Source organism: Dipodascopsis tothii, assembly GCF_038497935.1.
Source record: "Dipodascopsis tothii strain CBS 759.85 unplaced genomic scaffold V1510scaffold_25, whole genome shotgun sequence".
Lineage (NCBI taxonomy): Eukaryota > Fungi > Ascomycota > Lipomycetes > Lipomycetales > Lipomycetaceae > Neoaidaea > Neoaidaea tothii.
In genome coordinates this window covers 93,013-120,610 of record NW_027118009.1, presented here as the reverse complement: position 1 = coordinate 120,610, position 27,598 = coordinate 93,013, and the positions used below count along the sequence as shown (strand labels likewise).

Sequence of the window (27,598 nt, the reverse complement as noted above, 5' to 3'; positions counted from 1 at the left end):
TCGGCCGACCGGACCTTTCGACAGCGCTGGTCTCAGGTCTGCATCTTGACTCGCGTAAACCTGGTTTCACTTCGTCATTGGGTTGAACGATACGGGAAGCCGGGTTGTCTCCATTGGTGCTGGACGCGATAGTTACCGCCGGCGCGACGGATTTGGTGCTCTGATCCGAAAGATAGCAAGCTTTAGTGTGCGAGGGTGGAGTATGTGGCTTTGTCAGCTTCGCCTGTGTCGTGGGTACTCGTGTTGAATTTCAGCCGTTATCGGCCTATCGGCGGCTATCGTGCCACGTCGCATGCCGTAACTTGTCTTGCATGCACTGTAAATATCTGACATGATCTTGCGAGTTGCTCCTATGTACAGGGAGTTTGGCCGAGTGGTCTAAGGCGCCCGCTTCAGGTTTTAACTTGATATGCTGGTCTCGCAAGAGGCGTGAGTTCGAACCTCACAGCTCTCACTTTTTGTCTCATTCGTCAGTATCCAGACATCACTCTTCTCTTGTTCCTACGTCTAAATGATTCTGCTTATCTGATGGTTGTCGCATTTCGTGGCGTCATACACCATATGGCTATACACTTGATTGTAGACACGGTGCTCGTATCGACAAGATTTGTAATCATTATGATTTATTGAACCCGGCGTAAATCTATTCGAGGGCAATGCGTTTGTCTGATTGAGTGCCGTCATCGTAGCTGTATAGATCCGAGCCGTAACTATCGTTTGTCAAGCTGTGTCTCAAGCCTTCATTGGATCTTTCCTAGCAGGGCACAAATCAGTTTACGTCGTACTATTTGTTACATTAGAGTTTAGAATGTAGCATTTCACTCGCGACACGGTCTATCCATCGTGAATGCGAGAAGATTGATCGCAGGCAGAAGCGGAACTGTTTTTAAGTAACCACAAATATGATACGACGTTTCATATTTGTGCTCAGAAGCAGATAGTAGGGCAAGGCTTTACTTCAGAGCCATCGCATGCAAATTGTCTAGAGATGTCGCATTGGTAAGTAACCGCCGCTGTATACATACGCTTGTAGCCTCGCTATCTTCGTGGAGGGCTCTCATGTACTGCGGGGCTGGCGGTTACAATCTACATTGCTGATTTGCAGAGGTGTACATCCGTACAAAACTTTTCCATAGAGAAACTCGTACTCCTGTAGAGAATGACCCATGCGAATGAGATCGGTCGAGAAGCATGCAGAATGTTCATTACAGCTAACAGATGACAACCCCGGCTCCGAGAGCATCTGTTGTGTACCTAGCCTTGCAAAAACGACCTGTTCCTCTCTTACGAGTGGCGAGATAAATTACCACATCCAGGCTCCAAGACCATCTAAAAGCCAATGTCATGATATCAACTCGTTGGTATGCGGGAGAGTTCGAAATCGAAAGGGCCATGTCAGCGCTGGACTGGATTGGTGGTACCATAAATCTAGGTTATCACCCGTGGCCTCATAGTGGCTGATCTACTGTCAGCCGCTGGACGTTCCTACGCACTCACACGGCCGCGGCGCCTGAGCGCTGCCCTGAGCTGACGGCGCTAATGCATGTCGTCCACTGCTCTTCTGTACACAGCCGTCGATCGACCAATCGTAGGAGGATCATCCTTGGGTACTATACACGTCGTCGAATCAATCCTTGCTGAGCTACGGTATTAGAAAAATTGAAAGCTCTCGAGCTGGACTATTCTCTTGTGCAGGACTCTTGCTTGCTACTCCCTCAATTGAAAATCATTATCGTCATCGCCTTGGGACGTTCTCCAGGTCGGGTCACCTAATTGAATAAGCTAATCCTATTATGGATGCAGTGAGAGCGCAGCCGCATAATTTTCTTCCCAAAAGGATCAAGCGGGACAAATCATGGCGCGGCTGGCACGGCTTATCTAAATTTAGATGCACTTACGCCAGACACAGCACTGCAGGTGAATCGACCAAAAGTCAGGCAGCGTAAAGCAGAGATTCACAGACGAAATCCCGGCTTACGAATCGTTTGTTGTTGGCTGAAGTGCTGAGGTTTAATAAGTCGGATTACACAACAACGGACTGAGTCCAGCAAGTGGATCACACTCGAAGTGATTTGCTAGGCACTGACTTCGGCCACACAGCGATCACGCTGGTTCAGCTTAACGTCTGCTGAGGATCGCAACTTGCCACGGGATTGCTTGGAAAGGCTTTTCTCAGCGTCATAGTTCGGCGCCTGCTATTCATACACGCGCCAGTGTGTCATAAAGCGACACACACTGACAGCCGGCGCTTCCGGATTGTACGTTTCCTTACTTCGACTTTCAGTGGCGCAGTTCCAAATGACGGTCTCGCGGATTCTTTACCACCTCGGAGCTTTCCTAGCGGTGGCCTCGCTGAAGCTATGCTTGGCCATCGACAAGTCCGCCGCAGACTATTACGTCAAGAGTCTGCCGGGTGTTCCGAGCGAGCTCGCGCTACCAAAGATGCATGCTGGGTATGTTCATTCTGTTACAACACAAGTATCATCGGCGCCATCAAGTTGCAGCCGTAGCTAACTTCATAGACATATAGAAATCAACCCTGAGCACAACGGAAATCTTTTTTTCTGGCATGTTACAAGCAAGCATTTGAGTGACAAACCACGAACGGTAAGGAGCCTTACTCGTTGTACTGACCAAAGGTGATCTGGTTGAATGGCGGTCCCGGTTGTTCGTCTATGGATGGACAGATGATGGAGATTGGACCGTTCCGAGTCGGTGAAGGCGGTATTCTACACGAGAACAAAGGAAGTTGGCATCACTACACGAACCTGCTGTTTGGTATGTCTGTGACTGCACCATCTGACAACAGTCGACAATCCTGTCGGTACAGGATTCAGCTACGTTGACTCCGACAGCTATCTACACGACCTCCCGGAGATGGCGAGTGATTTCCTCATTTTCATGGATAAGTTTTTCGATATCTTCCCTGAATATGAGACGGATGATGTAAGTTTTGTTAACCGTGTAGAAGCTTACCACCATAGCTTTACATTGCCGGAGAGTCTTATGCTGGGATGTACATTCCGTACATTGCCGACGCTATGCTTAGACGGAATATCAATGCCACGAGCGACAGCACAATTCGGGAGCTTCCCCTGAAGGGAATCTTGCTCGGTAATGGCTGGATCGACCCCATCCGCCAGTATTTGGCCTACCTTCCTTTCGCATACCAATCTGGCCTTATCCAAGGAGGTACGGCCGAGGCTTCACAGGTCGAGAAACAACACGCCAAGTGTGTCGCAAAGATCGAGCAGGACGGTGTTCAAATTGGCATTGATGAATGCGAAGATATTCTCGATACTATTCTCGAAGTCTCTCAGAACAAAAACGCTCCGGATGGCAAGACTTGTCGTAACATGTACGATCTCCGCAAATCTGATACCTTTCCGGCCTGCGGCGTCAACTGGCCGGAGGATTTGGAGTTTGTCACACCTTACCTCAGAAAGCCTGAAGTGCTTGCGGCTCTGCACGTGAACCCTGAAAAGAAGACGGGATGGACTGAGTGCTCCGGTGCGGTAGGAAAGGCTTTTAATGCACGTCATTCCAAGCCTGCAGTCGATCTGATGCCCTTTATCCTAGAAAATATTCCGGTTGTGATGTTTAATGGCGATCAGGACTTGATCTGCAATCATGTGGGCAACGAAGATTTGATCACCCACATGTCATGGAACGGTGGCACTGGGTTTGAAGAAACTCCCGGTGGCACATGGGCACCTCGCTTGAGTTGGACCTTCGAAGGTGAGCCGGCGGGTATCTACCAGTCGGCTCGGAATCTGACGTACGTGTTGTTTTACAACTGTTCACACATGGTTCCGTTCGATGAAGCTGAGCGATCACGCGACATGCTCTACCGCTTCATTGACGTCGACTACAGCTACTATGGAGACGAGCGGCCGCCTAGCAGTATTATCGGAGGCGACACATCTTCAAATTCCACAAATCCGAATGAGCCTACCTCTGAGGATGAAGAGAAGAGAATTAAGGAGGCTACTCGGCAGGCATACTACCGAGCCGGAGAGTTTGCTCTTATTTTTGTGATCATTGCTGCCATTGGCTTCGGTGCTTTCGTTATCTTCCAGCGCCGGCGGGAAAGACTTCTCGGAAAGAAAGGAGGCTATCGTACAGTTGGATTTGCAAAGCGGGACCAGATGATCCGGTTAGAGGACGGCCGAGCCGTTGCTGCTGGTGTCAGCGGAGGTGCTGGTGAAGAAGATGAAAATGACATCAACGAACTTGATGAACTGGTAGTGGAGAGCCCTGTCGTTACCTCGGACGAAATCGACCGCACTCTTTATGAAGCTGGTAACATATCTGACGACGCTGAGTCTTCTACCCGACCCAGCATGGATTCCGATGTTGGACAAAGCAAAGATCGGTGATCCCGGAAACATATATACATGAAACCCCATAAAACATTGGTTTTTATACATCTGCATGAGACTTCGTGAAAATCTTCGAAAGTCTCGCCGTTAATTTACGCACCAATTTGTTTCTATTATTAACATGTATATGTAAATACACTCCGAAATAGGATGACAATTGTGTTTTAACTAGTAGACAGCTCGAGACTCATCTCACTCGAGCATGCCGGTGTCGTTGAGGTTCAGAAGGTCATTTCCGAACTTGCGAGACTCGATAGCACGGCGACGACCTTCTAGGTACTTCATACCCTCATCATATGAAACCGGCAAAACAGTGATAGCCTTGTCGATGAAGTAGGTGTAGGTGAAAGAACCGCACGACGTTGAAGTACCGTGTTTGATGTCGAAGACAGTACTGTCAACGCGTACCTGGATGAGAGTACCAGACTTGGGCTCAACCTGCGGAGAGGTGTATGCAACCGACGCAGTCAAGTACAGAACTGATCCCACAGGAACAGGCGCCCGAAATGTGGTCTGATCAAGCGAGAGAAACTGCGGGACTCCATGTGAGCAGGCAGCAGCACAGCAATATGCGAGCTCAAACGTCTGTCGCAGCAGGTAACCGCCAAAAATCATGTAGCTATGGCGGTTCCGGTACTGGGGCTGCATGAACATGGTGCTCTTTATCTCAGTGTCCTTCATCATGACCACATCGGCAGGCTTTTCAACGCCAGAATTCACATCTTCGTAGGCTTGTTGACGTAACCACATCGCGTGAATGATACCCGACTCTTCTGTGTTTGGAGGTGCGGAGAGAAGACTAGTCTTGGCCGCTAGACGCTTAGCTTTGTTGTACTGCTCAGCGCGATCAAAGATGTGCTGTTCTGTCTCATTCTGGGGAATCAGAGGATTGATCGGGAACGATCTGGATGTCAGTCGAATTACCGTCAATCCGCATACTTTAGAGTAATGGGATGACGTGCCACAAATGTGAAATTGGCCGTCAGAAAGACCTCGTTATCAGGAACGGTACGAGCTCTGATGGTAATCTCCATTGATGAACGGCCTGTCCATGTCACATTTCCAGCTAGTTCGACATTCTTCAGTTCTGTGAGTCGCTTCAGAAGACTGATGCGATCGACTGTAGGTTAGTGCAATCCACGTAGCTGACCCATTTACCTGAGGCAGTGACAATCGTGGGGTCAGCAGGTTTACAATGATTGTACGCGATGACACCTACATTAGAACTTCTCTGTGTGTTACCATACCAGCCAAAGCATCAAGATCCTGAAATATTTGTCCAATACTAACTGTCAGAAGGTCTCAATCACAACGTACCGAAGCTTTCCTCGAGTATTGACGTAAGCGTCCAGTAGCCATTCATCCTCTGCGAACGGTAAAGACTTTAGTCAGTATCATCGCCAACATTTCGGCTTACTATCGTAGTGTAGCTGTCCTGCATGGTGCGCGGGATGTCTGAAGGTTCCAGGTGAACATTGTTGGGGTCAGGCCGAGCCAAGCGGCCCTCCTCCTTCGCCTTAACGGCGTCCAGCCATGTCACTTTGCGCCTCATGGGAGACGCCGGGGAAGCATTCGCAACAGGTTCGAATCTCCGTGCGGTAGAAGAATGAAGCGCTCTCGCCGGTATCGATGAGAGCGTCGATCTCGTACAGGCGCTTGCAATCCGCACTGCATATTTGGCTTGAAAATACGACACCATGTTGGAGACCAGATCGATCGCACTCTGAAATTCTGGTGACGTCGCGTAAGCGGGGCGTCTGCGATAACAGCGTTGATGGAAACAACGGCAGGTCTGCAATGTCAGTATATCGTATTTAGATGGTGCCAGTACAATCCAACGCTTGCTCAAAACACACTCTCAGCTCGACCAAAATGCACCGCAAAACACGAATGGGTTCGCCAATGCTTTTTTTGTTGGTGGGATCGAGCAGCTCACTTCGTGAGTGTATCTTACCAATGAAATTAGAGTAAAACTTTCGTGGACAGCACTGATGAGCCTGTAAAGAGTATCTTTATATTCTCAGTCAGTACGAATTTACGCGGGACGATCCAATCATCCGAACGAGGAAAATGCTTACTTCCTGTTGTCCGATATCTACGACTATCGCGGAATGTCTCAAACGTCCAATTGTCAACTAGCCGATGGGAAGCCGGCTAACTGTTTTGGCGGTGAACACGTATCCGATTCAGGCAAGTGCGTCAACCATCAAAATCAACACCTGCGAGACTTCTGAACCGACTTCATTCTTGCTATTTATTTAAACACGATCGTGACCGATTCGCATTTCCAGAAAGCCATTGGAAAGCCCACACTGATTGCACTCGCTGTGGTCATCATAAAAGATGGGTTGACTCGGAATTAAGCTGGGCCTCCGCGGTATGAGCCGATGGTCGCAACGAAGTAATATTCTGATACGTATCGCTATTTGTGTATGCCTGTTATACTCCTCCTGGAAGACGAAAAATTTCACTGCGACAATCAACGTTGATTTCTCCTGTGGGGTCTCTTCTTTCGGCGTTCGCGCTGTCAACACATCTTCACATACGTGCCGCAAAATGAAGTAAATCTCTCTGGGCGTGTGCAGTACCAGCTCGTCGGCATGATGCCACGGCTGCGGTTTATACAAGCTCAAATTGTGCTTGTCGCGCGATCTTGGAACACTGTTAATTACGCGATCCCTAAAATCAGGGTGAAGATGTCTATCAAACATCCCTATGATATATATACGACACCACCGTATCTTTTTCAGGTCTAACGTATCACTGAGGACAATCCGCAAAGACCTCTATGATTAAGAGCACGCGCCTACACTGAATTGATCTGTGTAAAAGGCGCGTGGGCACAAGTATTGCTCTTCATATCGTCTGGAGGCATTTTTCTGAGGTGCCAGCATCTGCATAGTTGAAATGTCGTTTACCCAGAAGGAAGAGGGCCATGCTGGGCGCGAGCTCAGCGATGACTCTGGGGAAGGCGAGATGATGGATATTGATGACAACATGGTGGCCGAGATCAATACGATCGTGAACACGCATCGAGACTCGAAGTCGAGTGACAACAGCAAGGGGTTTCTGATGAATAACTTCTTCGTACGTCATGCTCCAGAAGTTGGCTCTAACATTTAGAAATCTATTCAGTCACAGCTATCTGTCGCAGATGGCATATCCGCTGTTTTCATCGTTGACACCAATTTTGTTCTTTCGCATTTGCGCATTTTAGATGAAATGGTAGTTTACGCGGCTGTCTACCGTCATGTTGTGGTTTTTCCTTGGACTGTCATTAAAGAACTAGACGGCCTAAAAAACTCCACACGTGTCAATATGGTGAAAGAGAAGGATAATAACAAAACCACTCCTCAGGTTGTTGGCCAACTTGCTCGCCGGGCAGGTAACTGGCTATTTCAGTTATTTGCTCGCACCGATCCTGGTGTCCGTGGCCAGAAAAAGGATGAGAAACTTGAAGAAGCCAAGCTGTCACCAGACGACTCCATTCTGGATTGTTGCCGTTTTTTTCGCGAGAGGACTGGCGTTAGAACTATTTTACTTTCAAACGATCGTAATCTATGTGTGAAGGCTTTAGTATATTCAATATTGACGGTCACATACGTCCCTGGTTTAACCGCTCAGTACATTCTTAATCGCATATTACTACCTTCTCATTTATTCCCGGAGTCTGATACATTGTCGGAGCCCGCAATAACACTTCCGAGCGAGAATGAGACTTTCTGTGATATTAATAAAGCAGAGCTGAAAGAACAAAGCAAGAACTTTTACGCTCACAAAGCGGCTGGCAGGCCTGCTCCGAGGCAGGTCATTAGTGCCGCAGAATTAATTGCTGCCGGACTAAGGTTATCCCAATTAGATGCAAGGCGATCTTTTGATGAGAATAGCATACCTCTTTCATTAGAGGTCTCATCCCTTTCAGAAACGATTCATACGCACACTGTTTGGGAGGAGGGCTCTAAAGCTTGTCTATGCGATCATAGTCACCCAGATCCAGAGTGGCAGGGCGTCGGCGAGAGTGACATTTACCGGAACAGCGTGAGATGTCAGGAAAAAGCACGAACATCGGCCGGCTATGCAAATATATCTTTGCAGGGCGTTGACATGATAAACGGCGAGACCGATGATGCATTTCTCCCTGTTAGATACGGGTCTTCCTACGTTCTGCAGAAACAATATCCTTTGGTGCACAAATCCACAGAGACGCCGAGATCTTGCATTGGCTCTTATGGTCTCGAGCACGGAATTTACATGGAAAGCAGTTCCAATGATGTACCTTCTGCGAGCAACATGACAATCCTCGATAGTATAGTTCCTATTCCACCAGCTCTACCAGAGCAAATTGGTCAGCCGCGGCCTCTCTCAACAAACTTATACACTGGTACTCAATCGCTAACGAATGAACGCCCCCGATCTGGCTTATTTCCCCAGTTGAACACGGACTGGTCGGCGTATTCCAAAGCTGGCAAACAGCCGCGTATAAACGAACCGCAGCAATACACACGTTTGGTGAACCAATGGAATCAATACGTGCAACCCTCGAGCGAGCTTGAGAGAGCTATTCTTGCAATGGCGGACTATGGAAGTACAGGGCTGCAGTGCAATGACGAATATAATGGCGAGTATAACCACGGTCACCGTTTACACGATATCAAAGCATTTTATCAGTCTGTTCAGGGCCAGAACCCAAATCTCTCTAGTAACGATTTTATGGAACATAGAACCCTCTACAATGACTCGTATAGTCAGCAAGGTCCTAACCAGCAATTTTTTGAAGAACCAGAGATCAAAGTGTGCAGCTATCAGTCGATCGAAGAGTCAGTGCAAGGAACGTGCCATCACTATGCTGAAAATATAACATATGATCCACCTCGAATGAGTGCTAGCGTTTTATCAGAAGATCGGTCGCTTATGTCATCCAAATATAGTACACGATATCCTAACATCGAAAGCTCAATAGTCACAAAACAACAGACGCGCTCAAGCAAAGAACGAAATTTCGATAGAAAATCAGGTCGAAAGTCTTCGACAGAAGGCCAAAGACGGCGACCGCGAAGCACGATAGGATTACAGGTAGACAACGCGTACGTTGGCGTTGAGAGATCTAGATCACAAGCACAGTTTGATGAAGCTCCACATTTGACAGATACGACTCTGGCAGTTCCAAAGTCCAATAGATCTGGAAACCGTCGTAAAAGGGGCAAAGGTCATATATCTGGACGTCATGAGGCCCATGCGTTAGTCGATGCAAATATCAACGCAGGTCCTCATAATAATGCGGACCTCCAACCTTTACGATATTCTGTGGAGTGTCCCAAGGAACAGGCTACTTATAAGCCTAGTAATCACAGAGATGAAAACAAGGCAGCTTCAAATGGGCTGGAGGCATCAAAGTATGCCGATTAAGTGATGACACTATGCAGACGATGCGCCCTCTTGTCTTCCTTTGATTTCATTCCAATTAGGCTTTGCAAATGTTTCCGTGCCTGGGTTTAGAAAAGCTGGGTTGATGACACCAACTGCATTTCTGTGTTAACTGCACTTCAAGAGCGAAGTCATACTGGAGAATGCATCCGCAACGCCCTGTCTTTCCATCTGGGTCGCAGTAATGCAATCCTACCCCAGATGGTTAGGCAAAGAGAAAGCATGAAATCTCATGTGAAATCTTAAGGTTGATTGCAAGATCATATCGTGGATCATAGTACGTTTTATCATCACCAAGATCGCTTTGTAGTGTCCCTTGGTTTCCATGTATAAAATGCCTCCAGAGACCTCGTACATTACAGTAGACCGGTACTAGTACTGCCCAAATAAATTTATTGGTTTTAAAACTTTCGCTTTCGAGATACGTGACTTGGCGCGTCCTTGACAAAACTGCGAAGCATATGTCTCCTTTTATCGGCCTCTGCTTCACGGTCAATTTTTGTCAATTCTGACAGCTCGGGATCTGCACTTGGTTTGAGTAATGGTCTAGAGAGATTCCTGGGAGTGTCTTCAATCTGAGTAGGCACCGGGCTGCAAGTTGTGGCTGCGTCTTGTACCGCCGGTGGGGCATTTAATGAAGTCAGTGCCCGACCCTCTCGAGTACGGCCTCCAATTCGGGTACCTCGTACTGCTGGTATTCTCGAGGTTTCACAGTTCTGTTTGAAGTCCGCATGGGCCCTAATTGGAGCGCTGATCTGTGGTGGCTTTCCTACGAGATTCTTGACCTGGATCCTTTGTGATGGTGACTTTAAAGTCCTCGATTCGTGGTGTACAGACTCCGTGATGTCGAGCCCGTGCTTCTTGTCGGACTCTTGAATCCTGTCAAGACTTTGACCCGCTACTGAAAATATGTTGGCGATTGCATCGTACTCCGCGGCTTCCGCTGCTGCAACTTCCAAGGCCAAAAATTGGTTGCTGTGGCAGTCTTTGTCTTGCGAGCGTCTTTGCTGTCTCCATGTGCTGGCATCGAAGGGAGTCAAGGCCGCACGGTACTGAAATGTGCGATATTCTGTATCATTTGCATTGACTTGATCTATCAGGCTGCGAATGTGATAATCTTTTTGAGATATCAAGCCGACCAGATCGTCTAATTGTGACTTCAATGCTTCACAGTCAGATCCATTTATCGCTCCTTATACCGTAAATAGCGTTGAATGACTGTAGCTGTAGCTCAGACAGAGCTTCCTTATCGTCTATAAACGCTAGCCGAAGTGTCCATTGAAGGGGACTTGAGAATCCAGAGAGCTGGCTACAAGCGCGTATGGTGATCTAAACTTAGCTATGGACGTAATCACGGCTTACCCCGGATATAGTCGGTTCAGCTTCCAACTTGCCTCTTCGCGCTCCAAGTATGTCACGTAGCTCCTGAAGTAGTATTTCCAGGTTTCGAGAGTCTTCATTCGCATCAATCAAACAATAATCGGTCTAAATCAGCACGGTTCGAGGCGTATCGCGCCTACTCGACTCCTCTGCCTTATCTGATCATTTGTGAGAGTTTCCTTCCAGACTGTCACGAGATTTGTGGCACAAACTTCATATCCCGTCTGAGTAAAGATAGCACGGACCAGAAGACTATCTTTTCCTGAGTTGAAGGCTATAGGTCTCCAAGCAGATGACATGTTCCCATAATTATTTAGATGTCTGAGCTTGCACAATATGAAAGAATGTTTATGGTCGAGTCTGATATAACCCTAACCGGATGCTCTGTACTGCCGAACCTCCCGTGATTAACAAGCGTACTTGGAGCGCGCTCGCAGCTGAGGTCCATAAATGTACAATATTACTGGTATCATCATCATGGCTAATGTCAAGAATCCGACAATTCCGCAACCCCAGCCAACAGGAAATCGCTCTGTCGCCAGGTTGCGATATAGCGAATATGCGAATATTGGGAACGCTGCAGCAAATGTGGCGCGCATCAGCCCATTGCCTGCAAAGACAGAAGCGGCGTATCTCTGGAAGCTTGTACCGAGATAATTGAAGATAGACTCGTAGAGGAAGAACGATCCGTAACTAAAAATTAACGTCCCAATTATGGGCACAATCCAGTGGACACCTTCTGTAGAGCAAAATCCAAATATGAACACACCGGTGGGAAGAAAGACTGACCCGAAGATCGCCGGTAAAAGATAGATTTCCGGGAAATTTTCTGGACTTTTTTTGAAATGTTGCAGGAGAAAAGACATCATCGGTAAGTATGTAGCTGCGCCCAAGACTACCCCGACGTATATACCACAATAAGATACTCCCACCTGTATCAATGTAAAGCCGTACAACTCCTGAAACACGATGGGAAACGCTTCGAACCACAAATATTCTATAGCGTACATCAAACCGGTATAGACGTCAAGGAAAAGCACTATGGGTTCGAGCGCAATAATTTCGAACGGACGCACTAGTATATCTCTTGTTCGTTCCAAGAGCGACATCGTATCCTCTCGATGCTTGGCTCGAGTGGTAATCCCGCGGTACCCTGTCAATTGTTGCAAGCGCTGTGCACGCCAGTAAAGAAGAGTTTCCGGGTTGGTCTCAGGGAAGAAGAGTATCAGTATGAAAAGAGCTACTCCAGATAACAACAGCATAAACCAGAACGACCACCTCCAAGTGAGTGTTTGTACGAATACTGCTCCGATCAAAGGGCCAAACACTGGCCCGGCAACACAAGCAAGAGACCATAAAGCAAGTCCGGCTGGTAATTGGTCAATTGAAAAGATATCGCTTATAGTAGCCCCTCCTGTAGCAAGCACAGGAGAAGCAAACAGTCCACTGAGAGCACGGCAAATCAATAAGCCAGGCAAGTTTGAAGCGAGCGCGACCGGTACTTGTAGTGCTACAAAACATAGCAATGTAGATATGTATACGACCATGCGACCAATTGCTACTGACTCCGAGAGAGGTGATAGAATCATGGGTCCTATGCCGTACATTATCACAAACAATGATAGCGGCAGCATTGCTATGGCATTACCCACCCGGAATTCTTCCTTGATCTGCTCAATACCAGGAGTATATATCGCAGAGGCCATGTACACCCCAAGAGTGAGCAGACATATTTCCAGTAAAATGATCCCCTTGGTACCAATTGTCCAATTCTTTGGATGATCTGGATCGTTGCCATCATCCCAGTCTATATAGATCATACCTTCTTGCAGCCCACCAAATTCGGCACCTGATAAAGCTTTGGTTATCTGTTCAGATACTATGAAGCCAGGCAATTCTTCTGCATATCTAAATCGTCGACACTTGGTGAGCTTATATACAGATCTCCCGAAAAATGAATATTGAATGAGCTTAGCCATCACGGTGAATGCACAGACAGATACCTATCCCAGCTTTGTCATAATAAACAGTCTATACTGTTCCGTGAAACTTGGTGAAGTCTTCTCGAATTGCTCATATGTGTCATAGAATTCCTGCAGAAACATTGTGCAGTTTTTGCCATTGAGTATGAGGTTGAGACTTAACTACATACAATAGCTAATGAACTGGGCAACTTTCGTATAAATGAAGTTTGGCGCATTTGGTAGTTCCGTCTATATGAAGATCAAAACTCCCAAGGCCGTGCTTGGCTTTACAGCCCGTAAAGTAGCTCACTCTAGCGTGCAATTTGTTTAGGATGTACATCATGGAATTAATCAGCATTTCAGCTGACAGAACTCATTGTGTGCTGATGCAGGATTTCGTGAGTGTACGTCTATCGTCAATCAGTGTTGCAGCCCATTACTGTTAGATCATGATGAAGCAAAGAAACGTGTACACCTGTCAGTCGGCACCCGTGGGTTGACCATGACGTCAAGGAGTAAGCTAACTTATTGTAGACGACTCCCAACGTATCATAAAACGCAGCTTCTACCCATAACATGCCCAGAAGACTTTTCAACAGGAGAAGTATCACCAAAGCCGGAAAGAGAACTCATGTCTGAAAAAGCGTTACTCTCGCACACTGGTCCGATTATATGCCCTTTCGAGGTATTTGTACTTACTAAATGGTCAGACTAATCAGAAGGGCAGAGATCTGTTGAATGCACCTGAATACAACAAAGGCACTGCCTTTTCTAAGGATGAACGCGAGACTTTCAAGTTAGTTGGACTGCTTCCTCCAAAAATAAACAGCCTGGGTATATCCCCGTAATAACATCACGCTAACATTATCAGATAGTCAGGTCCAAAGAGCTTACGAACAGTATTCTGCTCGAGGAACGAATATAGCCAAAAACACGTTTTTGATGAGTATGAAATATCAGAATCATGTCTTGTATTTCCGACTGCTGCAGGACCATATCAAAGAGATGATGAGCATTGTGTATACGCCAACTGAAGGTGACGCAATTGAACAATACTCCCGTCTCTTCCGTCGTCCAGATGGCGTCTTTCTGGATATAGATCACGAAAGCGAGATACGGCAAAGTTTAGAAGCATGGGGCAGACCAGGAGACGTCGACTACATTATAGTGAGCGATGGAGAGGAGGTGAGTCTAGATGCAACAGATCTGATATAGATTTTGGGCATAGGAGACCAGGGTATTGGTGCAATCGGGATATCTTCGGCAAAGGCAGTGCTGATGACCTTATGTGCTGGAGTTCATCCTTCTCGAATTATGCCGGTTGCTTTGGATGTCGGAACCGATAACTCTGATCTTTTGAACGACAGACTTTACCTAGGCCGTCGCAAGCCCCGGGTCAGAGGCGAGCGTTATGGTATGTATCCGCGCTCTTATTGCACTAATCATCAAGACTCGTTTGTGGATAAATTTGTACAAACAGTGAAAGAGGTGTTTCCCCGTGCGGTACTGCACTTCGAAGACTTTGGCCTATCGAATGCACGACGTTTACTCGATCTATATAGACCACAATTACCTTGCTTTAATGATGACGTTCAAGGAACAGGTGCTGTAACTTTGAGCGCATTAACTGCAGCACTCCGTGTTATAGATATGGACTTCAAAGATCTGCGGATCATAATCTTTGGAGCGGGCACCGCAGGAACAGTATGAATTACACAAGCACTGCTAATAATTAGGGAATTGCGGATCAGATCAAATCGGTCATGACTGCACAAGGAATATCAGAACAGCTTATTTTTGATCATATATGGTGGGAAACAACTTTAAGAACTACTGACTGGAAGGTTGGTGGACAAGCCAGGTCTGCTTATCTCAAAAATGGATATTCTTACAGACGCGCAAAGACCGTACGCAGCAAACAGTGAAAACTGGAACGGAATTGATACTACATCTCTCTTTCAGATCGTCAAGAAAATAAAGCCTCATGTGCTGATTGGCTGCTCAACAAAGCCAAAGGCTTTCACTGAGGAGGTCGTGAAAGAGATGGCTAGGCACGTTGAAAGACCAGTCATATTGCCTTTGAGTAACCCCACACGTCTACACGAGGCGGTACCAGCAGATTTGCTCGCTTGGACGAACAACAAGGCCTTAGTTGCTACAGGATCCCCATTTGATCCAGTAGATGGAGTATGTACAGGCTTTATGATATTTATTCTAATCAACTTAGATCGAAATAGCGGAGAACAACAACTGTTTTGTTTATCCGGGAATTGGAATGGGGTCTGTGCTAGCTAGAGCAGATCGGATCACGGATACTATGATTGCGGCTGTTGTCAACGAGCTCGCAGAGGATGCACCGATTAATTTTGATCAGCATGGCGGACTTCTACCTGACATATCTGACATCAGAGAGGTTTCCGCAAAAATTGCTACAGCTGTCGTGTTACAGTCTTTGAAAGAGGGCACCGCACGCGTTGAACTTCTCGATGACATCACAGTACCACGAGAAAAATCCGCATGCCTTAGCTGGGTTAAAGAACGGATGTGGACACCCGAGTATAGGAATCTGGTGAAAATGTAATATCTCGATTCCTGTAATAGCCGACCAACATTCAATAATTAATGAATCAATTTTCTATTTATTTACGATAGATAGTGACATGACTTTTCTCAAGAGAGATAATACTTTTTACAGCCCCTCGCCGATCCTACATACCGCAACCATTAGAAAATGAGTTGCTTATTTCTTGTTGGACTTCTTCTTCGGCTTCTCGGCGGCCTTCTCAGCCTGAGCAGCAGTCTTCACAACCTTCTTGACGATCTTCTGCTCCTCAATCAGGAAAGCGCGAACAATTCTGTTGCGAACGCACTTGGCACAATAGACACCACCGTAAGCACGCTGAACAGTCTTTTGAGGCTTCGAGATGGTGGCGAACTTGCGGGGACGGAGAGCCGGGATCTAGTAGTACGTTAGTATCTCTATATATATTCCTGAAAACAAAAGACTTACGCCAGGAAGCTTCATCTCGCAGCTGCCGCACTTGACCCGCGAAGCAGTCTTCTTGACATGCTGGTAAGTGAGCTTGCCACCCGGGGTCTTGACGACCTTGACCTTGTTGGAGCGGGTGTTGTCTGCAGTGTCAGTCTCGAATGAAGAAATAGAAGACAAAGATGTTTTGCATCCAGATCTCCAACATGCACTTACAAGGGTTCTTCGTTCTGTATGTCAGTCTCTGGGCCATTGTTGTTGATGTCGTCGTGATAGACCGTGAATGCTGAGATGAGAGAATAGATTCTATAGTTTTGTGTTGATGAGTGGATGGTCTTTGCTAAAAACTAACTGTCTGTGACTACTATAGGGCTTAGCCCTATATTAATTGATATGAAATATACACGCAAGTATATAGACCCTTAGAATATGCGGTACCAACCAAATGTCCCAAGTCAGACCTTAAACTTCTATGGTGATTGAAGGAAGCACTACGTGCTGATACGGAGCCGCACACAACGTGATGGCGGACTCAGCGATGGATGTTGAGGGCGAGCATCAGGAAGGTGAGAGTAGACGTGACGTGAATCAGCCATACTGAACTCATAGATTATCCAAAAACCAAATACAATGCCGAAGCAATTCCGTGTACGTGTTCGATACAGAGCGAAATTGACTTGTAGCTATTGAAGGCTGGATAATCATGGTCACCAACATCCATGAGGAAGCCACCGAAGAAGACGTGACAGACTTCTTTTCGGACTTTGGAGATGTCAAGGGACTTCATCTAAACTTGGACCGGCAAACTGGCTATGTCAAGGTGTGTCACGTTCTCGCAGGTATCTGACTGTAGGGCTATTGTCTTGTGGAGTATGACACCTCTACCGAGGCCGAAAAGGCCATAATGGGTGCCCGTGGGACTGAATTACTTGGCAAAACACTTGATGCTGATTTTTGCTTCGTGCAAACACCACATGTCTCTACACAGCGAGGAAGACGCGAACGCAGCAGAAGCCCTCTACGTAAATGATTTACATATGGTCAATCCTTGAGAATGAGGATATATCATCTTGTATATTACTTCTTAAGACCAGACGGCGTTATGTTCATGATTCCACTTTAATTGGCGTCTAAATACAGAACATTCCGTATTTTTCGGTCTGAATCACTCGACCGCGATGCACTCAATCTCAATCTATCAAGTTAGAGACAAGTGTTCTCTCTCTTCTGTCTTCACTTACGTTGGCACCAAGAGGGAGGGCACGAATCGAAATACAGGTTCTCGCAGGACGATGGGTACCGAAGAAAGCGACATAGGCCTCGTTAACGGCGGCAAAGTCGTTCATGTCCACTAAGTAGACGTTGACTTTTTGTTAACAGGCGTGATTACATTGGCGTACCTTTCACAATTTTTTCAATCGTGGAACCCCCAGCAGTGAGAACGCCCTTCAGATTGGTGAGGCACTGAGTCTACATAATTAGTGATGATGATGACCTTTCAACGTACTGCGGCAGCCCCAATGTCGTCCGAAATGATGGTTCCATCAGGCTTCATGGGAATTTGACCCGAGCAGTAGATGAACCCTGGAGAGTCAGCCTTTTGTGGCCCCCAATCGTACCATTGACAGCGATAGCCTGGCTATACGGCGCTCTAGGAGCAGCGGTGTTCGGGTCAGAGATCTAATGTATCAGCATGATTACTTGAGAATCAGTAGGCAATTGTGGTACTAACAACTTTGAGAGCGGACATCTTGATATTTCTCGACGGTGAAGAGATGTTTTTTTTGGTGGGGCTTACAGGTATTTTAAATGGCGGCCGAGATAGCGAATAAAGAGCAGGTTGGAGCCAGACCCTCTTTGACGTAGTAAGCAGCCCGTAGGTTTTTATGGGCATTATAGATGACAGGTGCAGTAATCACGATTTTCTGACCAAGGGACGACAAAGAGATCATATATTGAGTCATTCAGCGGCCCTAAAAAATGTGCTCCGAGTCCCAACGTAGATGACTATGTGCATACGGCCAGTCTTGCTATCCTTTCTAAAATCCAAAGAAAACTGCAGCGCCTTCTCACAATTGTGGGTTGAGCGCATGGTAATCTACCAATCAGCATATTTATTCCTCATTAGAGTTTTGAGATTATTAAATAAAAATATTGAACGGTAGGAGAATCGAACCCCTGTCATTTGCTTGGAAGGCAAATATGATAACCACTACACCAACCGTCCTTGAACTAACAAAGAAAGTTGAGTATTTAATATAACCCTCTCTTTATGTAAGTCATGTGGCCAAAATTTGTAATCTGTACGATTTCATCCACTTGTCCGGGCTTTTAAAGCTATCTTCTGTGGTTCTCTGCCGAAAAGCTCTGCTCGACATATTGTGAGTACGCACAACACCTCTATCCAAAAAAAAACTAGACGGCAGGGCCTACTCGAGCATTTTTTCTGATTAGTGCCCTCGGTTCGATTGACAGGCAGATATTAGATACCACATAGTGGAAGTCGGAGACTCTGCAGGCAGTCTCTCTTCGTGGACTGATCACAGTTTCTCGTGACGGCATCTACGCCTAACACTCTGTTAATCTGGATTTCAGTCAATGACTCCTACTACGATATCGGGCATTCTATGATGGAAAACGTGCACTCGCTTGGCACGGTGCCAATCACAGACGCCAGCATGAAAACACAAGTTCCACCAGTGTTAACTATTGAACAGAAGCACTCTTATGACTATATAATCAGAAGTGGGTTGGCTGGGGGTATCGCGGGCTGTGCAGTAAGTATTCTTGCCTCGAATATGGCATCGGCTGTATATTTCAGTTCGAAATATAATCGACGTGCATTACTGACAACTCAATAAGGGTAAAAGTCTCATTGCCCCCCTAGACAGAGTGAAGATTCTTTTTCAGACGTCGAGTCCGGAATTCAGGAAATATAGCGGTGCTCGAATGGGACTATGGCGTGCGGCGAAAACTATCTATACACATGACGGAGTTCTGGGTCTGTTCCAAGGACATTCTGCAACGTTACTTCGAATTTTTCCGTATGCTGCTATAAAATTCGTCGCATATGAGCAAATACGCTCTCTTTTGATCCCAACACCAAAACATGAAACCAGCGTTCGAAGAGTCTTGTCTGGATCATTAGCGGGTGTTAGCTCGGTATTCTTCACATATCCATTAGAGCTCATTCGAGTCCGACTTGCATATGAGACTCGAGCTGATCATAAAACCACTATCTCTCAGTTGTGCAAATACATATATAACGAAGGGAGAACCACTGAAAATCCAACAGGCAGAGGTTTACAAAACTTTTACCGCGGCTTCATTCCGACAATATTAGGTATACTACCATACGCCGGTGTTTCCTTCTGGACACACGATACAGTACACGACATTTTCAGATCTTCTTTATTGGCCAGATATGCGGTCAGTCAACCCGAGTCTGATGGGCGACGGTACCCTTTAAAGGTGTGGGCACAATTGACTGCTGGAGGGTTGGCAGGAATGATATCACAGACGGCAAGCTACCCACTCGAGGTTGTACGCCGGCGTATGCAAGTTGGAGGCGCATTAGGGGATGGAAGTTTTGCCAAAATCTTACCCACTATTAAAATGATATGGCTCGAGAAGGGAACGCGTGGGTTTTTCGTCGGTTTGACTATTGGATATGTCAAAGTAATCCCAATGGTCTCCTGCTCATTTTTTGTTTACGAACGGACGAAGTTTTTGCTAGGTATCTAATAGGTGACATTCTCCCTACACGCCCTTCAGTTGAATGGGCCGACATGGCATGTCTTTTCGCGATCGTCTGGTCACAACCGGTCGTGATACTCTAAATCAATGCCGACCGAGTGGAGCAACAGCAGGGCATCGTCAACTTTTGTAAATCATAAGCATATTACGACAAATATTTTGGTGCATCTATTTGTTTGCTGTCTTTCAGATAGGATCCTTGAATCAGGCTTCATGAAGCTATTTTACATAGAAATGCTATGGCAATAAGACATACCTCATTGTATATATTTCACATTAGAGCCCTTGTGATCGACTCGACACCACCGATAATTATCTTTTCTAATCGAGTGGCCGTCTCTGTACGTGTAACAACAAAGCTGAGCTGGTTATAAGAAGCCAGCAAGCGTCATTAAATAAACTTTATAGATCCATGGTACGTTCTGACACGAGTAGCGGCAACGGGTTCTTGCATGCGAGAGAATGGGTCGCATATACATGGAACTAGCTTTGTCGACATCTTTACACCACGCTCTAGACAGTGGCTACGCCAGAGAATATCGTTTTGCTGTTCCAGATTCGTATTCTTGACTAGTTATGAGTACAGTTCTTCAGAATTTCGGCCTGAAGTCTCAGAGATTTTCCAGCGCGAGATGACATACAGCTAGTCTTGAGATAAATTCAGCTTCGTGCCAACTGGGAAAGAAAGTTAATGCTCGCTACTGTCGCCAAGGGGCTTCAGCGATGAAGCGCGGGTGACAGGCTAATAAACATCTAGCGAGAAGAAAGCTACTAGCGAGAACCTTTAAGAGGTCACATAAATCTGTGTACCTTTTTGCATGCCTACCAATAGCTAACAAATATATGTTGACCATTCTTGTTAGGTGTGTTATGAAATAGCCCCGTACGTTAGGACATACTTAGCCACATCGAATGACCAGTCTCTTGTCTGTCTTCCGACTGCGCCAACGGCATTCGTACCAATGATCCGGGAACAGCTTATTGGTAGTTCTACCAACTTCAACGAATTGCAGTAAAAATCGCGAAACCTTGATTAAATGAGCCATGGTACGGCACTGAGATTCGCTTTTGTAGTAGATTTTCAGGCCCTAAATGGGCACACAAAAGGCTGGGTCTCTTTACATACGCTCACGCCACCGAGAATCACGCCGACGTATGCATCTGTATAGAAGAACGCCTTGCACAACCTCACGAGTGCCTTTATTTTCGAGCAGTGGTGCTGGTAGGGGTTTTCTACGCGTGATCAACCCCCGCTCTCCGCCCCTCATTGCGTACTGAGGGCTATGATATGCATCTGCGAAATCCAGCCTTTCAGTCTAACGGATCAATCATTAGTGTACTATGTTACATATAGAACGATTTCTATACATACACACAACTCGATACTGCTGATCTCGTTAATGTCATCGGCGGTAACATCTTAGAAAGTGGCGCTAATTTCGGCGTCCCGGTTTATGATGTAACTGTAGCCCTGAGCGCACGTAGTTTAACACAACTTCATGCGCATGCGCAAACCACGGAAAACTAGACGTGACGAGCCCCATTTTGGTCATACTTTAGAAGCTGGCGTCCTATAAGACATCCATAGTGTCCATTTATATCCAGAAGTACCACAGAGTGTAACGGATCTCGTTCAATAACAGGAGATCAGTGAACAACTTTACTTTGTAAACTAATCGCATTAAATATACTACAATCTAAACAAATAATGTGAACTGACAAAAAGATTAGGAAAAATCCAACTTGAAAAGATTTTAATGTAACATCATAATAATTAAACAGGATCGTACTCTTCGGACTGGGGATCTTTGATGAAAAAGAACCTTCAAGCTCTGCAAACATGAACAAGTAAGCGCATAGTATCTAAAATCTCAACCACAGCCGAGACAAAACAAGCAGCATTGGATCAAAACATAGCAGACATAAGCAGATCGATTTTTTGGTTTAAATCTTCACTCATCAACAAGACCAATAAATAATAGTACAATATAATATAGTCAAATATATACATATAAATATCTGGATATCTATAGATATATGTTGCGTCAAAAAGGCAAAAAAAAAGACAAAATTGGAATGCTGGGATCCATATGTTCGCAGCACTCGTCTATCAAATTTTGATCGGAGAAAGAGACAACCGAAACTTAACGCCTAATTAACCTGGTAATCTAAACGAAATCAAGCACCGTAGGACTGGTTGTACCCGTTTCCGTACATAGGCTGCTGGTACTGAAACTCAACGTTCGGGTTATTAGCCGGAACCGAGCCGGGATGATACTGCGGCGGCGGAAGGCCATACTGAGGCTGCTGATGGCCAGGAACATTATGCTGCTGCTGCGGGTGGAGGGGTTGAGGAGTGACTTGAGACTGCGCAGTCGTCTGAGGAGTCTGGTTAGGAGTCTGAGAGGACTGCGAGGGGTTGGCAGCTTGCTGCTCTGCAGCAGCCTTCTCCTTCGCTTCCTGTTCCGCCTTCTTACGGTTTTCCTCTTCTTTCTTGCGCGCCTTCCATTCCTTTCTGGTCTCCTTGAACTCCTCTGGAGTTCTCTTCGGACCGTGAGTCTGCATGGTAACATGCGCATTCAAGTGGTTCAAAGTACCGTAAGCCTTTTCACAACCTTGCCATCCACACTTGTATATCCGCTCGATCTCCTCATATCTTCTTCTGGGTCTCTTCTGCTGTTGAGCACCAGGCAGTGGCACAAACGAGTAAACAGTGTTGCCACTGAACTCACTTCCGCGAGCACGACGAATTCTGCTGTCCGTGGTTCTCACAGGAAGAGGATTGATAGCAGGCATAGGAGTCGCCCCCATAGGATTCGCGTGCGAGTAGCTGTTAGTCACAGGAGGATACCACTCCGCACGCCAATTGTGGTTGGCATTGGGAGGATAGCCCTGGTACGCCGCAGTCATATCAGGAGTAGGAAAGCCTGCTTTGAACGATTAGATGTGTATCGACCTAGATAAACGTACCACCAAGTGCACCATTCGGGTCAACTCCGTATCCGTTCGTAGTCGGTCTAGCAGGGTCTGCCGCTGCCGCTGCAGCGGTGTACTGTCTAGGGTCGTAAACAGTTCTTGCAAGATAGTTAGGAGCCGTTTGAGAGCCATAGTGCTGTCTGGAGCTATCCTGGTTTTCATACTGTGTAGAATGATCTTGAGAAGGCGCCGCGTAGGTCGCGAAAGAGCCCGGTTGCGTATCTCGACTGTCCATATCTGAATAAGTTAGACGCGCTCAACAAATCCAAGAAAATGGTTTGACACGTACCTGTTGCCGTATATCACCGATGTAACAAGTGTACTATATATCTCCGCTAATGCCGAATGTTCAATGCTATCGACTTCTCGCAGATTCCGTTTTCGTGGCTTCTTGCAATTGCAAGTTTCTCAATTTCCTTTGAATAGCTGAATACGACCACTGTTGGACCGCTATTCAATATTAATACTGTTCTTTTGCTTTCTATTTCGCCGGTCTGAGAATCGAAGTAGACATATAACCCAGTAAAAATCGAGCTGACAATAGACCGAAGACTAGCGGTTGCGAGAATATACCAAAGAACACCCTGCAATCTGACCTTGAAACCCGAATACAGGAGCACGGAAGAAAAAAGAAAGACTAGATTAAAGGCGAAAGAGAAGCAGTAGACGGAATATGGATGGAATAAAAGGAAGAGGATTGTGAAGAGGTTAAAAATGTTAGAAAGAGTATAAAAAAAAAAAAAAAAAAAAAAAAGATACAAAATGAAAAAAAAGGCGGAAATTAGGCAAGCGTAAAAATAACAAAAATTTTAAATTGTGGAATCTAAATCTTAACAATCCAGCATATTGAGGGAAAGTGTTAAGGAGGACACGATGTACGAAAGAAAGGGCAAAGAATTTTGGAAACTGAAATTGCAATCGAAGTATGACGAGTTGGTAGTACTAAGTAAACTTTATACGAGTACCAACTGTATACCCATGGATACGATAAAATCTAGATACCCTGGTATAGAAGGAACGAGATACCAGTAAGCTAGGTAATGATTGATGTCCGTTTAGGCACTAGTGGTAACGCCGCGCCAGTTTCTACTCAAATCCATCCTTCACTGATAATTGCAACTCGAATTCTGGTACTGTTTATAGTACGAATTCCGCCTGAATACAAGTTGCAATCAGAGGGGCAAAGTATATTGTATTCGGCGGCAAGATTTGCCAGTAAAGTGGAGAGCATGTACTACGTATTGGGTTACAGCCCGAAGGCGAAAATCAGGGAAACTACATTAACTTTATCTCGATTGTGCCGCCCTTTTATAGTATAGTTTACCACTTCCCTACCTACTCATTCATTCGTGCCGTCAGCTTCAGAAGCCTTTTTGCGAGTGCAACACATGGACAATAAAACACATCTGTGTGTTTCGTTGAAGACGCAGACGAGTGTGTAGGATGTAATTCGTACGACTCGGAATAACCGCATTGCAGTTTGCTTTCTCCATTCCCCTCTCCACAATGCGACGTTCAGGCAGGCTACAGAGTATATGAAACTTGCTATGAGGTATTTCTGGGTACTCATCGACCCAGAAGAGAGATCGATGCGAGTAGGTCATATACTTACGTTTGAGGTTGTTTACTCGCGCTACAAGAATGTATATGGCATTTTTTTGACTTGGTAGTGTAGACTTCTCTGCCACTTTAACATGAGATAAACTGTTCGTTTGCATTTTCACATTGATGCTTGTTCAGCCCGTTACATCGAGCTCTTGAAACGAGGGTTGTCTGACATGTCCACTGACCATATAAGTTTGTGGGTACTATATGTCTAGTCGAGCTTCTCTGACTTTGAAAAACGCGCGCGTATGTGATCCCTTTAATATATCCGGGTAATATTTGGTACGATTGTACTGTCTTGACGCGTATGTTTTACGCGCCCAGCCGTATAAAGGACCCATCCATGCGTTTATGTAATTGTTACCTGTGAAATATACTACATACGCGGACAATAGCCTCGGCGTAGCGATGTATCAATCCTGTCTGATCACAAGCGGCCATCAGAGAAGTCGGAAGACATTATGTTTGTTCTCTTCGCTGTCCAACTCGAAGATGAATTCCTAATACTGTTTACCACTAGTAGATATATCGCCTACTGAGGTCATGTAACTGAGCCAGTCTAATCTACGTCGTGTCATACATCTCCTAAAATGATCCTACATGAAATTGCATAACGGCTATCACTAGTGAATGTCCTCTGTAACCTCCGGGAGCTGACTGTTCAAAAAAGTTCAATGTAAAGAATTGACAGCAGACCGACATGCAAAGAGCACCACAAGGGATCATACAATAATTGAAGTGAAGTCACAGGTCAATACAATCGTTTACATAAGCCATGCGCAAGTTGCTAAATAATCTGAGAGACGTACATCTCGATATGCTTTACATCCAGCCATGATTAATGAACATTGTGACGCAACCTGCAGGGTACCCACTATGGTATCAATTATACATGAAGATGCGTTCTCTCGAGACGTGTCCTGCGAGTTGTCAAAGTATACAAAGTAACGAACCAAACTCCGACTCCCAACGAGTTAACGTTCCGGCTTGTCTTCGTTTGATTTAGAGGAGCCACTCCATACGCTTAAGGCACATTGTACATAGTTTACCAGTGGAGCGCCAGTTGTTAGCGGATTTCGCTCGCAACTGCGTCTATTGTCAGACGTTGGCGCCTTCGGAACCTTTTTGCATCTATCGAATAATAAGCTTAGCCCTTGCGGTTGTGCTCAGCTAGCAATGAGTCCCGGTGCATAGAAGATCATCCAAAGACTGGTAAGATCCGCCGGGCAACGTGAATTCGATATTCCAATTTCACATAAATTCGATAATGATGGGACCCTCTGCAGGACTCAGTGTCGTGCTATGTAAGCCTTTGGCTTGGGCCCGACGCTCTTGTTGACCGATTTTCTACAAACAAATCACCGTATACCGCCCAGCATAATTCGCTATCTTCATACGGACCCATCTATAGTCACAGAAATGTACCACCATAAGAGCATATTGGCTTCTCAGAGGGCTAAGCTGTACATCCGATCTGCTCGTTGGTCCTCTAAGTCGGTGTATGTGCGCTACCAACGATCTGCGCTTCCGTGTTAGACTGCCGAGTATTATGTCGTACAACAGCTCTCGTGTCTCGACCTGCCACGTAGTTCTGCACGCTTATGCGCTGGTAGCGTAGATATGCATGTATGGCAAAATGTCCGGGGGAACTGTACAAAGCATCTAACACCTAACAAAGCACAGGCGGTCATTGGCGAGAGCAGTCTTCAGCGGTTTGTAAGTGATGTTTGTTTGGCCTGATATCTTCAACTCGTGTGAAGTGCAAGTTAGACCTGATACTAAACTCACTTAGTATTAGATATACGCTCGCGGCAGTGGGCTTCGACAGTGGGATTTGGTACCAGCATGTGCAGCGGCTAGATCGGCCCATCTAGTACTTACACAGCAAGTTTTGCCTTGCACTTGATTAACAATTGGTAAGCTGGAGCCAATAGCAGACCGCTAACATGAGCCAATTATGTACTAAATAATTATTTCCTACAGAGGTAAATAATTTGCGAAATTTAGAAGTATAATCTCTACAAATGGATTAAGCAGTCTTACTAGTTAATAATACTAACTTTGAATGTTCAAAGTTACAATACGCATTCTTACAGCACATACGTGTTTCTGCCTAAATAATGCAGTAGTTAAACAAAGACTAGCTTAATGATAAGAATGATAGTTGGTATGCGCTAATTGTAATCCGCGGCCAATTGCCTAGCAGCCACAGAAGTATTTTAGGCCTTTTGTAGTAAGATTTTCAAGAGCTTGCGCACAATGTGCTGCACACTAGTTTACGCTAAATAGATTTGACTTTGAAGCCGCGGTTTCTCTGCCACTACGGAAGCGCTCTGATGTAAGAAAGGTACGCGCGGATACTTCAGGTACAAGGCATTCGTGGTATAGAATGGTGACTAGGTACAGCAAAGTGAACTATTTTACTAAACACAGACTAAGTCTCCTCCATTAAAAAAATATCTCATGCTAAACAGTGGTGGATAAACTCAATTAGAATGACCGCTCGTTCAGCATCGGTATCTTGATAAAAAACTCCTTCGGTGACATCGGTTTTGTTTCATGAGTGCCGGAGCCGTAAGAGCTCATTGGTGATTGATCCCAGAAGATGTGCACAGTAACGTGAGAATGTTATGTAGGTAAAGAATATCTCTGTTCCTGAATGATAGCGATATCGGCTTCACCACTGTAGCATCAGTTTATGACTTTTAGCAGCAAGAGCTGTCGTGCTAAGCCAGCGTCTTGTTCAAATGTATAGAGACGATGAACGTACAGAAAGATCGCGCACTGCAACTGATTGCTAGATCCCGTGCGCTAGACAATGAACATGTGGATGGACCTAAGCGTCTCGCTAGATTGCCCGTAACGTGACATCGGGATATAGTAATGATTCACTTCAGTGTCTACGATTTAGAAATGTAGACGAACAGGCTTATTCCTAAAAGTACTAGATATTCCCGCCTCTATCAGCCAGTAAATAAGAGACGCTTATAGTCCGCCATGGTAGCCCTAGTATGTATGCACACGACGCCTATGACCTTGTGCTGAACCAAGTTTCCATATGTCGTTATGCTTAAACAGCGGCGTAAGCTTATTTGCAGATCACAATAGCATCACAAGGGCAC

At 45.8% G+C, this 27,598-nt stretch overlaps 12 protein-coding genes and 2 non-coding genes across 14 annotated transcripts; 7 read left to right on the top strand and 7 right to left on the bottom strand.

Moving 5' to 3' along the window:
* The first annotated feature begins 359 nt into the window (after window positions 1–359).
* V1510DRAFT_t195 lies at window positions 360–454 on the top strand. The gene has a single exon. It is a non-coding gene; the product is annotated as a tRNA-Leu (tRNA).
* Window positions 455–2,298: 1,844 nt separating this feature from the next.
* Window positions 2,299–4,379, top strand: V1510DRAFT_368090 (Alpha/Beta hydrolase protein; the record flags this gene model as incomplete). Its single annotated transcript, XM_066931341.1, has 5 exons — window positions 2,299–2,453; window positions 2,523–2,607; window positions 2,640–2,778; window positions 2,810–2,946; window positions 2,985–4,379. 5 exons carry the CDS (start codon window positions 2,299–2,301, stop codon window positions 4,377–4,379), a joined length of 1,911 nt encoding a protein of 636 aa, XP_066787733.1.
* Window positions 4,380–4,473: 94 nt separating this feature from the next.
* On the bottom strand, window positions 4,474–6,458 carry V1510DRAFT_420370 (HotDog domain-containing protein). The gene is made up of 7 exons (XM_066934438.1): window positions 6,214–6,458; window positions 5,800–6,174; window positions 5,700–5,764; window positions 5,630–5,667; window positions 5,541–5,597; window positions 5,322–5,502; window positions 4,474–5,286 (listed from the first exon to the last, which is right to left on the bottom strand). Exons 2-7 carry the CDS (start codon window positions 6,079–6,081, stop codon window positions 4,575–4,577), a joined length of 1,335 nt encoding a protein of 444 aa, XP_066787732.1. The 5' UTR covers window positions 6,082–6,174; window positions 6,214–6,458; the 3' UTR covers window positions 4,474–4,574.
* Window positions 6,459–7,544: 1,086 nt separating this feature from the next.
* V1510DRAFT_352371 (PIN domain-containing protein) lies at window positions 7,545–8,054 on the top strand (the record flags this gene model as incomplete). Its single annotated transcript, XM_066930872.1, has 1 exon — window positions 7,545–8,054. A coding segment is annotated over one exon (510 nt), but the record flags the coding sequence as incomplete, so codon positions are not given.
* Window positions 8,055–8,486: 432 nt separating this feature from the next.
* On the top strand, window positions 8,487–9,788 carry V1510DRAFT_407872 (uncharacterized protein; the record flags this gene model as incomplete). The annotated part of the gene is made up of 1 exon (XM_066932431.1): window positions 8,487–9,788. The coding sequence occupies one exon, from the start codon at window positions 8,487–8,489 to the stop codon at window positions 9,786–9,788; it is 1,302 nt and encodes a 433-aa protein (XP_066787730.1).
* A 209-nt stretch (window positions 9,789–9,997) lies between these two features.
* V1510DRAFT_211581 (uncharacterized protein) lies at window positions 9,998–11,450 on the bottom strand. Its single transcript, XM_066930465.1, has 4 exons — window positions 11,327–11,450; window positions 11,201–11,291; window positions 11,006–11,135; window positions 9,998–10,971 (listed from the first exon to the last, which is right to left on the bottom strand). Exons 2-4 carry the CDS (start codon window positions 11,270–11,272, stop codon window positions 10,208–10,210), a joined length of 966 nt encoding a protein of 321 aa, XP_066787729.1. The 5' UTR covers window positions 11,273–11,291; window positions 11,327–11,450; the 3' UTR covers window positions 9,998–10,207.
* A 143-nt stretch (window positions 11,451–11,593) lies between these two features.
* On the bottom strand, window positions 11,594–13,165 carry V1510DRAFT_368139 (major facilitator superfamily domain-containing protein; the record flags this gene model as incomplete). The annotated part of the gene is made up of 1 exon (XM_066931346.1): window positions 11,594–13,165. One exon carries the CDS (start codon window positions 13,163–13,165, stop codon window positions 11,594–11,596), a length of 1,572 nt encoding a protein of 523 aa, XP_066787728.1.
* A 566-nt stretch (window positions 13,166–13,731) lies between these two features.
* V1510DRAFT_420359 (malate dehydrogenase) lies at window positions 13,732–15,792 on the top strand. Its single transcript, XM_066934437.1, has 8 exons — window positions 13,732–13,835; window positions 13,873–13,984; window positions 14,022–14,335; window positions 14,366–14,564; window positions 14,601–14,854; window positions 14,887–14,960; window positions 14,995–15,337; window positions 15,378–15,792. Exons 1-8 carry the CDS (start codon window positions 13,782–13,784, stop codon window positions 15,729–15,731), a joined length of 1,704 nt encoding a protein of 567 aa, XP_066787727.1. The 5' UTR covers window positions 13,732–13,781; the 3' UTR covers window positions 15,732–15,792.
* V1510DRAFT_420355 (60S ribosomal protein eL34) lies at window positions 15,770–16,478 on the bottom strand. The gene is made up of 3 exons (XM_066934436.1): window positions 16,356–16,478; window positions 16,161–16,282; window positions 15,770–16,109 (listed from the first exon to the last, which is right to left on the bottom strand). The coding sequence occupies exons 1-3, from the start codon at window positions 16,390–16,392 to the stop codon at window positions 15,891–15,893; spliced, it is 378 nt and encodes a 125-aa protein (XP_066787726.1). The 5' UTR covers window positions 16,393–16,478; the 3' UTR covers window positions 15,770–15,890.
* Window positions 16,479–16,821: 343 nt separating this feature from the next.
* V1510DRAFT_368168 (uncharacterized protein) lies at window positions 16,822–17,169 on the top strand (the record flags this gene model as incomplete). Its single annotated transcript, XM_066931348.1, has 2 exons — window positions 16,822–16,959; window positions 16,993–17,169. Coding segments are annotated over 2 exons (315 nt in total), but the record flags the coding sequence as incomplete, so codon positions are not given.
* Window positions 17,170–17,304: 135 nt separating this feature from the next.
* On the bottom strand, window positions 17,305–17,889 carry V1510DRAFT_426815 (Endoribonuclease L-PSP/chorismate mutase-like protein; the record flags this gene model as incomplete). The annotated part of the gene is made up of 6 exons (XM_066935180.1): window positions 17,305–17,334; window positions 17,381–17,505; window positions 17,540–17,609; window positions 17,647–17,723; window positions 17,759–17,819; window positions 17,872–17,889. 6 exons carry the CDS (start codon window positions 17,887–17,889, stop codon window positions 17,305–17,307), a joined length of 381 nt encoding a protein of 126 aa, XP_066787724.1.
* Window positions 17,890–18,294: 405 nt separating this feature from the next.
* On the bottom strand, window positions 18,295–18,366 carry V1510DRAFT_t194. The gene has a single exon. It is a non-coding gene; the product is annotated as a tRNA-Gly (tRNA).
* Window positions 18,367–18,817: 451 nt separating this feature from the next.
* Window positions 18,818–19,883, top strand: V1510DRAFT_368120 (mitochondrial carrier domain-containing protein; the record flags this gene model as incomplete). The annotated part of the gene is made up of 2 exons (XM_066931343.1): window positions 18,818–18,916; window positions 19,002–19,883. 2 exons carry the CDS (start codon window positions 18,818–18,820, stop codon window positions 19,881–19,883), a joined length of 981 nt encoding a protein of 326 aa, XP_066787723.1.
* Window positions 19,884–22,073: 2,190 nt separating this feature from the next.
* On the bottom strand, window positions 22,074–23,106 carry V1510DRAFT_407867 (uncharacterized protein; the record flags this gene model as incomplete). Its single annotated transcript, XM_066932430.1, has 2 exons — window positions 22,074–22,822; window positions 22,866–23,106. The coding sequence occupies 2 exons, from the start codon at window positions 23,104–23,106 to the stop codon at window positions 22,074–22,076; spliced, it is 990 nt and encodes a 329-aa protein (XP_066787722.1).
* Window positions 23,107–27,598: the final 4,492 nt, after the last annotated feature.

Excerpts from the sequence above, each read along its gene's own strand:
- V1510DRAFT_211581 (XM_066930465.1), bottom strand. The coding sequence starts at position 11,272 with ATGCGAATGAAGACTCTCGAAACCTGGAAATACTACTTCAGGAGCTAC. Across the intron at positions 11,136-11,200 it reads CATACTTGGAGCGCGAAGAG|ATCACCATACGCGCTTGTAG; the intron begins GCAAGTTGGAAG and ends AGCTAAGTTTAG. Across the intron at positions 10,972-11,005 it reads GTCATTCAACGCTATTTACG|CATTGAAGTCACAATTAGAC; the intron begins GTATAAGGAGCG and ends CTGACTGTGAAG.
- V1510DRAFT_420359 (XM_066934437.1), top strand. The coding sequence starts at position 13,782 with ATGTCTGAAAAAGCGTTACTCTCGCACACTGGTCCGATTATATGCCCT. Across the intron at positions 14,565-14,600 it reads GGTCAGAGGCGAGCGTTATG|ACTCGTTTGTGGATAAATTT; the intron begins GTATGTATCCGC and ends CTAATCATCAAG. Across the intron at positions 14,855-14,886 it reads GAGCGGGCACCGCAGGAACA|GGAATTGCGGATCAGATCAA; the intron begins GTATGAATTACA and ends GCTAATAATTAG.
- V1510DRAFT_420370 (XM_066934438.1), bottom strand. The coding sequence starts at position 6,081 with ATGGTGTCGTATTTTCAAGCCAAATATGCAGTGCGGATTGCAAGCGCC. Across the intron at positions 5,503-5,540 it reads CACGATTGTCACTGCCTCAG|TCGATCGCATCAGTCTTCTG; the intron begins GTAAATGGGTCA and ends ACTAACCTACAG. Across the intron at positions 5,287-5,321 it reads CGTCATCCCATTACTCTAAA|ATCGTTCCCGATCAATCCTC; the intron begins GTATGCGGATTG and ends ACTGACATCCAG.
- V1510DRAFT_420355 (XM_066934436.1), bottom strand. The coding sequence starts at position 16,392 with ATGGCCCAGAGACTGACATACAGAACGAAGAACCCTT. Across the intron at positions 16,283-16,355 it reads ATACAGAACGAAGAACCCTT|ACAACACCCGCTCCAACAAG; the intron begins GTAAGTGCATGT and ends CTGACACTGCAG. Across the intron at positions 16,110-16,160 it reads GCGAGATGAAGCTTCCTGGC|ATCCCGGCTCTCCGTCCCCG; the intron begins GTAAGTCTTTTG and ends ACGTACTACTAG.